The following is a 14032-nucleotide window of genomic DNA, read 5'->3' as shown; positions in this document are numbered from 1 at the left end:
CGACATCAAAATTGCTCTCTGCAAGGGTTGGCTCAATCCCGAAAGAGCTCCAAAGGCCACTGAAAAGAATCGAGAGGTGGCGGCAGCCTCGAGCTCCTATTTCAATTACAGGCTGTGACAGAAACCTGGTCCTCCAGGTGCTCCTTCTTTTCATCGTTTGGCTATCCCTGTGATCCTGATCGGCCTTTGTGACCCACTTCACGGACATCCCTAGGGGCTGCAAAAGCACTCAGGAGACAAAAGAACCAATCCTGTTCGCCACCTAACCCACTGTCCACAGCTATGCTTGAATGTGCGTGTCCCAACTCTCTCTGTCTCCAAGCGGCCCAAGGAAATTCAGGTCATTACAATACTTCAGCCGGCTGGACAAAAGAACCAAGAGTTGTTGTTTTTTAAATGTTTTTGAGAGGCAGAGAGAGACAGAGCACAAGCAGGGGAGGGGCAGAGAGAGAGGGAGACACAGAATCCGATGCAGGCTCCAGGCTCCGAGCTGTCAGCACAGAGCCCAACACGGGGCTGGAACCCACAAACTGTGAGATCATGATCCGAGCCGAAGTCGAATGCTCAACCAACTGAGCCAACCAGGTGCCCCCAAAGAGCCAAGAGTTTGAGAGATTTATGCACAAGTGATGGACAGATGAAGTAGCAAAATGTCTAGAATAAATACGCAGAGAAATCGAAACAGCCTCCGACAAAGGAGAAGCTTGCCTAGCCCAGCTCTGCGAGCCATATGCCAAGTTAGAACAGGAATGATAGTGTCATTTCAGAGGCTTCCATTCAAAAGCCCTTCCATCAACTCTGCAAACGTACCTTCCAGCTGGGAGCAGTAATTATTAACTCAGCAGATAGGTGCTTTGTCAGATTCAAAAGAAAACAAATCTGTTCCAATGAAGGGAATAAACAGTCCCTAACACTCAGCTGGGGAAGGTTTTGCATTGATGTGACATAATTACCTTTCATTGCATGTAATGATGTTATCACATTTAGCTTGTTCCTCTGATTCCAAAAGTATAATATACCTCCCTCACTTAAATGGATGCTTGGGATCCTAAAAGGAACTCATTTAACTAAATGGCATTTGCTCTCGCCATGAGGAAGTTTTTTGCGTTTCATGAAGAATTCATTGTGTGTACTTGGAAGCAATGGATTGTATTTAAGAATTCTTCATCAAAAACACAAAAAAGGAGGCAAACTGTTTCTTCTCTAACATGCCAATTCATAACTCTTAACAGTGAAAAAGGCACAGCATCATATAGCAAGCCTCCTGAAATAAATCTCTCCTATTTGCAAAGCTGGCACACCTTTCAGTTTCCACAAGCACCATGTGTATTTTGTTCCCAGACTCAAAGGGTAACAACTTGTGTAATCTCTCGGATCCATGTGTCCTTTGTTGGATACCAATTTTTTTTTAAATGTATGTGTATTTATTTTTGAGGAGGGAGCAGAAGGGCAGAAAGACACGGAGACATCGGATCCTAAGCAGGCTCTAGGCTGTCAGCACAGAGCCCAAAGTGGGGCTTTAACCCACATACTCTGAGATCATGACCTGAGCAGAAACCAAGAGTCAGACCCTTAACTGACTGAGCCATCCAGGTGCCTCTGTTGGAGGCCTTTTAGTAACATCGGATCAATAAAGTAGGAAGTTGACATCTATTCAAAAAAATATTACAGGGGATGGTGGGCACAACTACAATATCCAAATCTAACTTTACAACGTAGCTTTTGTTGACTTTTTTTTTAATTTTAGTAAAGGAAAAGTTTAAGAGAACTCTTAGAAGAGAACAGACTAAGACTTATAGACAGAATACAATAAGTATTTTTATAATAAGAATAAGACTCTATTACAATAATCTTGGGGTAAAAACAAAGCAAAAAACATCCAAAGAATAACATTAAAAGTATCAAATAATGCTCGATAATCAATTGCTTCTTCCCTCTTGGACATTTGAATTATACTAATTAGGTAAAGCCTAGGGAGACTACTCTTGGGTTCACAAGTATGAATGAGGTAAAAATAGGCTATTTCTATCTTCCAAGATGACAGAGTCCTATCACATTGACTTGACGCTGCTGCTGTGGTTAATAAAAAAGGGAGGTGAGGCCCACAAATGGCTTTCATTGCCTCAGATTAATCTTTTTGGGAGCTAGATAAGCCAAAACCACATTTCACGCTGACCACTGAATTGAATGGCAGGTGGGAATGGCTACACTTCTCCCAAGTTGGGCCAAGTCCATACTAGAGAACAAAGTGGATTTTTCCCCATCTCATTACAAATCTCGACTACTCAGGTTTCAGCACTGAACTCTGTTGCATTAAGAAGATAAGTGACTCAGTTTAATTGCCCGCCATGGGAATTGCTGGCAGTGGAGTAGAACGGTGTGTCTTGTCCAATAAGCACACAGGGCTACTTCGTGTAGACAGACTCACAAAGTGAAGGTGACCAGAAATACAACAGGCCAAAAAAGAAGAGGAAGAAAACAGGCCTCTCGAATGTAGAACTTGAAAAATTAGGGAATGTCTTTTTGCAGTGACCCTCCAGTCTCCTTTCCCAACCCCTATATTTCTATTCCCAGACACCAACTCGGCTTACTCTTCATTATCATCTGTCTTGCCAACTAGTGTAATAATATTTACTTTAATCATGTTTTAATTTTTCACTCAATCTTCAAAAACCAAAGTCCCAGATTTACAAAGCACATCACTGTTGCATTAAGCATCGCCAACCACCTAGTCGAACAGGCAAGTTTTCACTCCATTTAACTCAAAAATGGTATGTTACTAACACACAGTGCCCCCTATTCTCTATTATACATATGATGTGTCTCCAAGGAGGTTAAACAGACCTTGCTCAGTTGAGAATGATTGGAGGCCCATCATGTCCATCGTACTCTTAAGATCCGGGAAGCTAAGAAATTGTCTTACTAATCTTGGAATCTTCAGCATATAGTAGTGTTCAATATATGTTTGGTGGATTTATGTTGGGTGGGCCATGGAGTGTTTTTATAGGAAGTACGTGGCCAGACAAAGAGGCTGATAGCCATTACTAAAGATGCTCAGTGGGGGAGGTATGACAGGGAAAGACTGAGGTGAGCTGAGCTGAATACACATTGATAGGGCTAGGTAATCTTAGGGGTGGTGATATATATATATATTATATATATATATATATAATGGGAGGTTTAACATGGATTGGAGTCCATTAAAAAGCCAAAACAACCGAGGTCTCATAGTCTGATGATGGGGACCAAAGGCTGGTTGATAAACACGGGATGTGGCAACCCTGCTTCCCATGAAACTCACCTTTTTTTTGTAAAAGTAGATTCCTCAATGTACCTTCACTATCTCACAGGTTAGGTGTCAAGGTTTCATGAAACCTTCGGTCTCCCAAGAATTTTCTAAACTTGGTTCATCCAAATGAGAGTATATTTAGAGCAAAAGGATATGTTCTCAGTAATCATATCAGAACAATACTCATAAACTGGGGCGCTTCTGTGCAGACACAGGTGTGTGCCTCTATATCCACACATGTGTATCGTCTATGCCCATATTCTATATCCATTTAGATCTATATCCACAACGATATCCTGTATCTCTATACATCTGTATCAGCAACTACATGAATATCTATATTTACATCTACAACTATAATCTATATCCACCTACATCCACAACTGCAGACGTATTTATTGATGATGTTCCTATAGCTAACATCTCAGAGTGCCTCATTTTCTCTGAAATTCTTTCTCTTTCCATCCATCTCTCCCTCTCTCACCCAATTTTTAACAGGACGCTGTCCTGAGACTCTTTCCTTTTGATCCAGTTTCTCTCTTCCCATCTGTCTCTCTCCATTCCCCTGCTTTGCTCTCTCTCTTATATGGTAATAATAAGCAACTAAGAAAGTTTTCTTTTACATCTCTCAAGATGGCTTTTTTGAAAGTTTATTTATTTTAAGGGGTGGTGGAAGGGCAGAGAGAGGGTGCTGGGAGCCGCATCGGCCGTGCCGGGTGACACAGTCACAGTGAGGAAATGGCAGATGTTTGCACGGCTCCTGCAATGAAGTGAAACTGGTATCTCCTTCTATTATTGGCTCATATTGGGAATGATACCACTGTCATTGATTAGGCCTCACAATGTTCTAAATCAGACTGATATTCCCCACACAGTTACCCCATAAGAAAAGGCATTTTCCTGTCCCTGCATAAGAGATTTTAGATCAAAACATTATGAATATTTGACAAAAGGCTCTTCTAATGAGCCTTGCAGACCCAAAACATAAGGGAAGGGGGTGCTAAGAACACAAGAATTACAATTAACTCTGGCCTGGAGAAGAAGAGCCTAACTTAGAGATAAGAAACAGACTAGGACCGGACATAATTTGCCACATATACCTTTGCTAATTGGAGCCACAAACACCCTCCCTTGTACTGACTTCAGTACATCCATGAGGATGGATAAGAAACTAGAAACCCAGGTGCAAGGCCAACACACATAGGGCCCAATTGTGCCTGGATCAAAGAAAGGGCTTTCTCTAGCAACTTGTTAACAAACATTCTTTCTTTTGTGGTTAATGAGCTAGATAATAACTCCCAGCCTATCTATATTCAAGTTAACCTATGTTTTAGTTTTAGCATTACTAACTTAAATAATATGTATGTTATCCTGTTTTTTACTAAAAACGTCTTCTTGTTCTCTTGGTTATAAAATTTACTTAACCTTACTATAAGTGCATTACATGACTTGGTAATAACTTGTTAATTAAAAACAAAGTCATAATTATCAGCCAAAAACCAACCTGTAGAAAATAAGATAGGTTTGTTACTTTCTTAATCTTGGGGACTGATGCCAAGAATAAATTGGGATGGTTCTACAAAAATACTTCTGTAAGACTTGTTTCTGTACACCTTTGATGATTAAAGCACCTTATCGCTAAGAGTTAGAAACTGTAAACAATTTGTATTTTCTGATGTCATGTTATTGCTTAACCAATAAAAAAGACACCAAAGCAGACTGAATGGAGATGCCTGCCTGGTGATCATGAAACCTGTGGCTCTCTCATCACTCTCTTGTGCCGACACCGTCCATCCTTTCAGGGACCTCTGGACCTGCTGGAGCTGGACTCCAGCAAGAGGGAGAGCAAGAGAGTGAGAGAGTCAGTTAGTCAGCCCCAAGCAAGCTCTGCACCAACAATGTAGAGCCTGGCTTGGGGCTTGAACTCATGAATTGGGAGATCATGACCTGAGCTGAAACCAAGAGTTGGACCCTTAACAGACTGAGCCACCCAGGCACCCCTACATTTCCCGTGTATCTTAAACAAGATTCTCTGTTGCTCAAACCAATGTATTTCATATTTGTCTAAGAATAGCCACAAAAGTTGTCCCTTTTTAATGCAGAGTTTGGTGTATTTGAGTATGCGATGTGTTATGACTAGGTATACATATGAAAAAATTTGGAAAGCAACATGTAATTAGTCTGATTCTCCCTTCTATCATCTGGAAATCAGATCAATATTCATTAATTAAATAAGGTCATGTATGGGAAAATGCTATATGTCAGCAACCACTACTATTCATTAGAATCACCTGGGGAGTTTTGGAAACTTTCATGGCTCCACCCAAGATCAAGGAATCGTCACTGAACGTTTGTGTTACTCCAAATGCCGTTTGTCGAAACCCTAATCCCCAACAGGATTAGTGCCCTTCTAAGAAGAGACCTAGAGACATGAGCCCTCTCTCTGTGTCTCACAGTCTTGTGAGGGTCCAGAAAAAAGGAAACTATCGGCAAACCAAGGGGAGGGCCCTTACCAAGAACCCAACCAAGCTGGCACGCTGACCTTGGATTTCCAAGCCTCCAGAAGTGGACAAATAAATGTCTCTGTTGAAGCCACCCAGTCTGTGGTGTTTACTCTGAAGGCCCAAGCAGACTCGGACAACCAGCTATCAGCAGTTTCTACCGTTCCTCAATTTATTCCAATGGGCAGCCAAGATCGATAGCCACTAAACTGGAGATGCTATAATATGATACAAATGTACATTCATAGGTGCATAGTGACATTGAAAAAACGATTAACCCGATGTATTACCAACTCCTCATGGAATTTAGCTTATTGGTCCTATACCCTAAATAATAGGGGCTGGGAAAGGGAAGATGAAGTGAACACAATTAACTTCCCTGGGCTGTGTTCTGAAAGACCATCCTGCTAGAACTAGCTCATTATTGAGCTAGAAGAAACTAGCTTTGAAGCCCGGTTTTTTTCCAGAGCTTTATTAATAACTTGAAGGAAGTTGTACCTTAATCAAAACCAATTGTCTGATGTGGGTTATCATGTGGATCCTAAGATAAAAAACGGAAGACATCTAATCTCTTTCAAAGGGAATATGTAAATGAGTGAAAAATTAGCTGCAAAGGTGCTAATTAAGTCACAGTTTACTTTTCAAATTACTCTTTTAACTTATAAAACTAATGAGTAGAGATACACTCCCAACTGCAGACCAGAGTGCCCCAGAAACTTTCATAATTAGAGTATTTCTTTGTAATGGATAAGAAAAAAAAACCACCAGAATGATTCTCATTTATAAAATTCACTAGTGATAAAGAAGGAGCAAATATTTTTGAAAGAAGTACTGTTTTTGACAATGAGTCTGCGAGAAGTATGGAAATTCACTTTTCAGGTAAACAAACCCTAGACAACTAAAAAAGCGACACTGGTGACATTGGTTTTGAAAGTTGCTATTTAGTAATCAGTGCAGGTGTCTTCCATTAAGTTGCTCATTTGCTCTTACAGGTTTTAACAGCTGGCATTGGGCCAGTGTAAATGTCAAATTCACACCTGAGCTTGACCTTGAAAATGTCAATGCCACCAAGGAAAACGCATGTGGCCAGAGCTAGCTGGGATGCCTGGACTGTATAATCAATAGGCCTTGGATTGGGTTTATGTCTATTGATGTAATGGTTCAGAACGTATGGGAGCCCAGACCCATCTAGGTAAAAAGCAAAATTCATTTTTAATGGAAAAGTCTAAGATATACTTGCGTACATTTATACTCTGTATCTTGTATAAAGTACGTTTCCATGGCAGAAATTTTTATTGTCTGGTGTCCAAGCATCTAGGCCACCTCAACTGAGCCAAATACAAAAACTTATATGTTACAAAATAGATGGCACAATAGGATATGACAAAATATCATCTCTCCCGCAATAGGAGGGACTTGGGTGAACTGTACGAAATGCGAGAAATTCAGAATCTAGGGTATATGCAAAATTGTTGGCCTTTTTTCCTATCTTTGAGCTTTATGGGAGATTCAACTCCCACGACCATTTACTGTGTAGTTTCTAGGGAAGGACATCCTCGGGATAGTCTTGAAGAGCCAAAGGGCCACTGCCACAGGCTCCCTGATGAAGGTCTTGTTAAAGGCCAATTCCAATCTTCCCAGAAGGCAAGCCCCCTTGTATTGTACTCTGAATGAATTGTACTCTGAAGACACCACCTCTCCCCGTTGCAAAAAATTCAAGAAAGAGGAGAGATTTCAACCACAGAGACTGGAAAACTGACCACAGCATTCGTGCATTTTTCATGTAGATACCTTTCAATAATCACTGGGAGGTACGAGGCTGTCCAAAGACCAAATTCCCCAAAACAATGTTGGAAATATTATTATCTTTATAGACATGATCCCTCACCTTCATGCTGACTCGATCTGCTTGTCAGAACCCAATAAGACTGACTGTAACAAAGAGGTCAGCCTATGGTCTAAAAAAGTTTCCTTTGGCCTCCAATCTCAGCTCATTTGTGATAGGTTAGGAGCAACTATGCTTAATGATCCCAAATGTATTTTTGAAATTCTCATATTTAAAAATATTTGGGGTGCCTTGGTGACTCAGTCAGTTAAGTGGCAGATTCTTAATTTTGGCTTGGGTCATGACTTTACGGTTCATGAGGTGAAGCCCTGTGTTGGGCTTTATGCGGGCAGCGAGGAGCCTGATTGGGATGCTCTGTCTCCCTCTCTCTCTGCCGCTCCCTCACTTGATCTCTCTCTCTCTCAAAAAAAAAAAAAAAACTTAAAGGAAACGTATATTTCACTTGAGTTGTAAAAGTAAGCAGGGCAGATGTCTGCTTTTATAAGTGCAATATAGGAACTCATCTCCATTGTATATATAAACCACATCTTCTTTATCCAGACTACTTGGCAATGAGAAAGAATGAATACATGTCATTTGCAGCAACGTGGATAGAACTGGAAGGTATTAGGCTGACTGAAATGAGTCCGTCAGAGAAGGACAGATGTCATATGTTTTCACTCATATGTGGATCTTGAGAAGCTTAACAGAAGACCATGGGGGAAGGCAAGGGGAAAAATAGTTACAAACAGAGAAGGAGGGAGGCAAGCCACAAGAGATTCTTAAATACAGAGAACAAACTGAGGGTAGATGCGAGGGTGGGGAAAAGGAAAATGGGTGATGAGTCATGGAGGGGGGCACTTGTGGTGAGTACTGGGTGTTGTATGTAAGCCAATCTGACAATAAAGTACGTTAAAAAATATGGCACAAAAACAGACACATAGACCAATGGAATGGAATAGAGAACCCAGAATTCGACCCACAAATGTATGGTCAATTAATCTTTGACAAAGCAGAAAAAAGTATCCAATGGAAAAAAGACAGACTCTTTAACAGATGGTGCCTGGAGAACTGGACGGCAACGTGCAGAGGAATGAAAGACCACTTGCTTACACCATACAAAAAAGTAAACTCAAAATGGATGAAAGAGCTGAATGTGAGACAGGAAACCATCAAAACTCTAGAGGAGAAAGTAGGAAACAGCCTCCTTGACCTCAGCCGCAGCAATTTCCTACTCGACACATCCCCAAAGGCAAGGGAATCAACAGCAAAAATGAACTGTTGGGACCTCATCAGGATAAAAAGCTTCTGCACGGCAAAGGAAACAATCAAGAAAACTAATAGGCAACCAACAGAATGGGAAAAGATAGTTGCAAATGACATACAGGATAAAGGGCTAGTATCCAAAATCTACAAGGAACTCATAAAACTCCACATCCAAAAATCAAATAACCCCGTGAAGAAATGGGCAGAAGACATAAACAGACATTTCTCCAAAGAGGACATGCAGATAGCCAATAGGCACATGAAACGATGCTCTGCATCACTCATTATCAGGGAAATACAAATCAAAACCACATTGAGATACCACTTCACACCGGTCAGGGTGGCTGAAATGAACAAATCAGGAGACTACAGATGCTGTCGAGGATGTGGAGAAACGGGCACCCTCCTACACTGTTGGTGGGAATGTAAATTGGTGCAGCCACTCTGGAAAACTGTGTGGAGGTTCCTCAAAAAATTAACAATAGAACTCCCTTATGACCCAGCAATAGCACTGCTGGGGATCTACCCAAGGGCAAATGATGCACAGGGGCACATGGACCCCAATGTTCATAGCAGCACTGTCAACAATAGCCAAATCATGGAAAGAGCCTAAATGTCCATCAACTGACGAATGGGTCAAGAAGATGTGGTTTCTATATACAATGGAGTACCACATGGCAATGAGAAAGAATGAAATCCGGCCATTTGTGGCAACATGGATGGAACTCGAGGGTGTCATGCTAAGCAAAATAAGTCAGGCAGAAAAGGACAGATACCATGTGTTTTCACTCATTTGTGGAACAGGAGAAACTTAACAGAGGACCATGGGGGAGGGAAAGGGGAAAAACAGTTAAGGAGAGGGAGGGAGGCAAACCATAAGAGACTCTTAAATACTGAGAACAAACTGAGGGTTGATGGGGAGTAGGGAAAGGGGAAAATGGGTGATGGGCATGGAGGAGGGCACTTTTTGGGAAGAGCACTGGGTGTTACATGGAAACCAACTTGACAATAAACTATAAAAAACACATACATATTTAAAAAATAAATAAATCACAATGAGAAAAAATAAAAATAAAAATAAATTAAAAAATAAAGATCAGGATTAAGCAAAAAAGAACTCATCTCCTACAATTCAAAAAAAACCAAAGAACTTTAGTGATTGATTCCTCCAAAATAGTTTAGTGGTTCCTCCAAAAGGTAAACACAGAATTACCTTATGATCCCGTCATCCCACTGCTAGGTCCCTACCCACAAGAATGTTAAGCGGAGACTCAAACAGATACTTATAAAGCAATGTTCATCTGTAGAATTATTCATAAGAGCCAAAAGGTGGACACCACCCAAATTTCCATTGACAGATGAATGGTTAAGCAAATCAGGTGTATCCATACAGTGGAATACACACAAAAGAAAACATTCAGCCTTGAAAAGGAATACAATTATTCTATATACGACACCATAGATGAACGTTGAGGGCATTATGCTAAGTGAAATGAGCGATGCACAAAAGAACAAATACTTTATGATTTAACATTATATGAGGTATCTATAATAGGTAGATTCAGGGGTGCCTGGATGGCTCAGTTGGTTGAATGTCCACCTTCAGCTCAGGTCACTATCTAGAGGTTCATAGGTTTGAGCCCCGTGTCAGGCTTTGTGCTGGCAGCTCAGAGCCTGGAGCCTTCTTCAGAGTCTGTCTCCCTCTCTTGGTCCCTCCCTTGCTCATTCTCTCTCTGTCTCTCTCAAAAATAAATATAAAAAAAAAAAACTAAAGAAAATAAGCAGATTCAGAGAGACTGAAAGTAGTACAAAGGTTCCCAGAAGCTGAAGGAGGGGAATGGGACATTATTTAATGGGTACAGAGTTTCTGTTGGGGATGATGAAAGAGTTCTAGAAACAGACAGGGTTAATGTACAACCTTCTGAATGAACCTATTATCACAGAATGGTACACCAAAAAATGGTTAAGATGTTAAATAAAATTTACCATTATGTTATATGCAATGGAACACATCAAAAAATGGACCACAAAACTCCAAAACCTTAGCCAGTGTTAGTGTGAGAAACTTAATACTCAACCAGTAACGCACACAATTCTCGTAGCTGATGTTTTAAGATCTGAATGAGCCCGTACTATTTCTGTCTTGACCATTTCTAGAAAGCAAATGAAAAGCTCCTCCTCCACGTCAAACTTTACTTCTAGCCTGACAATGAGTACAATTGGCCTCAGATTCACTACTGAACACCTTTTCTCTGTCCCAGAGTTCCCTTACTATACTCCTACTTATTACTCTCACATGGCACGCGTCCAAATATGAAACAACCTCATGTCACAACACATAGAAGACACAGGCGATTAAGATGCCTTGAGCAATGGCCTTACAATGTTTCATACCCTAATTTGAAGTTAATTGACTGAGTCATGGCTTGCAAGAGAGACACAGACAAAGCAAAAGAGTTCACTGTTCATGGCATCAGTTCTACCTACCTGATGAAGCAGTCCCGGCCATCCCGGTTTGCAGTCATCTCCCATCCATAGGGGGGTACCTGGTTCAAGCCCCAGGCTCCCGAGGGAGGTGGCCAGACTGAAGACTTCGTCCTGTGGCTGGAAACAAAGAGACAAAAAGAAAAGCATCATTCCACCTGACAGGTGAACATTTCTTCGGAAACAAAGCCCAGATGGAGCACAGCACTTGCTCCGTTCAGCTGTGGGCTGTGTTCTCTTCTTATTGAATGGATAATTCTAAAGAGTCTTTTTGTGACAGGCACCGTGCTGATCAGGTTCTTTAACATTGTCTTCTTTCCTTCCTCACAGACACACTATGAGCTACATGCATGTATTCAATCACACGTATTCCATTTGACAGATGAGGAAACAACAAAAGGCTCAGAAAGATGAAGTAACATTACAAAGGACCTACTAGCCATTTTGACCGGAAGTTTTCTACACTCTTGATGGCACGTCACATTAGGAAGCATGGTACATAAATAGTTAACCTGCCACAATATAAATATATACATTTAAGCACTTTTTTTATGAATACGTAAAAAATTTTTAATGCTTATTTTATTTATTTTTATTTTTTTTAATGTTTTATTTTTATTTTTGAGAGAGAGAGAGAGCTAGCAGGGGAGGGTCAGAGAGAGAGGGAGACACAGAATCCAAAGACAGGCCCCAGGCTCTGAGCTAGCTGTCAGCACAGAGCCTGATGTGGGGCTCGAATCCATGAACTGTGAGATCATGACCTGAGCTGAAGTTGGATACTTAACTGACTGAGCCGCCAAGGCGTCCCTTTAATGTTTATTTTTAAGAGTGATAGAGAGAGAGTGTGTGAGTAGGAAAAGGGGCAGAGAGGGAGACATAGAATCCAAAGCAGCTCTAAGCTCTGAGCTGTCACCACAGAGCCCGATGCGGGGCTTGATCCCACGAACCATGGTTTCATTACCTGAGCCAAAGTTGGATGCTTAACCCACTGGGCCACTTAGCTGCCCCTGTTTTTATGGATATTAAGCAAATAACAGGAAGCCACAGTTTCCTAGTCTCCTCTAACCAAAGTGCAAAATTTCCACTCATATTAACCACACTCCAGTCAATGTGAGTCATAAAACCAGAGACAAACTCTCCATTTAAGTTGCAGTGGAAATCCACACATTAGCTTTGACACTTTCCAGTCCAAACCTTAAATTTCAATCATCAGAAAAAGGGAAGGGTAGGCTATGGAGAATTTTCTAGAAGGCTGCATTCCCAAAAGCAAAAGGGAAGGGGAAATAACTGCATGTGACAAACACTTGTGACACGCAGGGCTTCCACCATTTTCTTAAGGACACGGAAAACTGCTTTGGAGCAGAGCCATGGAGAATAAATATGCAGAGCCATTTTTGGATCGACCAACACTCCTCCTCACTTGGTCCATCCACGCCATGTGAATTCCCTTCCTGGACAGCCTATACGATGTGGGCACTTCCAAGTTGCAAACTGAGGTCAACCTGTGTAGGGGGAAATCAGAGATGGGATTCCCAGGGCCTCACAGTCAGCATCTCGGGACTGCACCTGCGAGCCTCTTATGGGACACCAGGCATGATACCTGTGACGTGCACGTGTGCATGTGACAGCTCTCCTACAGTGAGCAAGTAGGGGGTGTCATTTTTTCTATGGGGACGCAACTTTTACTTCCCCAGAAAACAGGACAACTCACTGTGATTGCGCACCTAATACAGACATCTGATCATGCACCAGACTCTTCTGCAGGCCCGGGTGAAAGAAGCCCATTTCCTGTAAGATTTCTAGGGAGTAACTTGATTGAATCACTTAAACCAACTTTCTGCTTTTTATCAACCTTCCTTTCAGTTTTCCCACACTCTTCATGAAATGTGGTGAGCAAGAGTTCACAAAGCTAATACAGGTCTGGCAAATTTAGAATCCCATCATAGGATTCTTTCTTGCACCTTGACCATGAAAAGAAAAAGACAAGACCACAGTTTCTGTTCCTCTTATTGGCGCAAAATTCAGCAGTGGCAATTTCCTCTGGAGGTTTTATAAAAATGTGCTGGTTACCAGCAGCCAGTGAACACACAAATTTTCCACCCTGTGGTAATACCAAAAAACGCCAATTTCACTAAAGAACCAGAGAACACATTTAGAATGCTTTCTAAGGTTGGACAAAGGACACAAGCCCTTAGTGGCATAAACTCGCCACATTCTGTTATTAAAAAGTTTTCCAAAAGCCCGGCACAGTAAAATGTGATACAAAGAATACTCTAGTGAAAGGTGCTCAACACAGACAGCAGACAATGTACCTATTTATTCTGGATGATTACTTTATACGCTGTATCACAATGGTAATCATTCTCCAAGGAGTGAACCTATTCAAAACAAACTGTCTTTACTTTTAGGGATTCTTCTCTTTTCTTGGTCATACCCACCAAAGTCTAAAACACTAAAAGAAAGACATGAAGACTTCCTAATATAATTGACATGTAAAAATACGGTATTATGACACACTAGAGTCAGCCTGAATTTTATTATAAGGTAGGTACATTCTGCCCTGTACAGTATGTTCATCAGGAGGCACAGAACACCAGTTCACCAAGATATTTTTCAATAAAAAGCCTTTCATCAGAAAACACCAAAGGAAGTGCTAATACCGGAATA

At 41.2% G+C, this 14032-nt stretch overlaps 1 protein-coding gene across 1 annotated transcript in view; it reads right to left on the bottom strand.

Annotated features, from left to right (window-relative positions):
* FRMPD4 (FERM and PDZ domain containing 4) overlaps positions 1-14032 on the bottom strand; it is a 793887-nt gene that overhangs the window by 181833 nt on the left and 598022 nt on the right. Inside the window, exon 3 of the mRNA XM_029930629.1 lies at positions 11369-11485. Coding sequence (XP_029786489.1) covers positions 11369-11485 — 117 coding nt within the window. The remainder of the gene's footprint in view (positions 1-11368; positions 11486-14032) is intronic.

This window comes from Suricata suricatta, chromosome X (genome assembly GCF_006229205.1).
Source record: "Suricata suricatta isolate VVHF042 chromosome X, meerkat_22Aug2017_6uvM2_HiC, whole genome shotgun sequence".
NCBI lineage: Eukaryota > Metazoa > Chordata > Mammalia > Carnivora > Herpestidae > Suricata > Suricata suricatta.
This window is presented reverse-complemented; position numbering and strand designations above follow the sequence as displayed.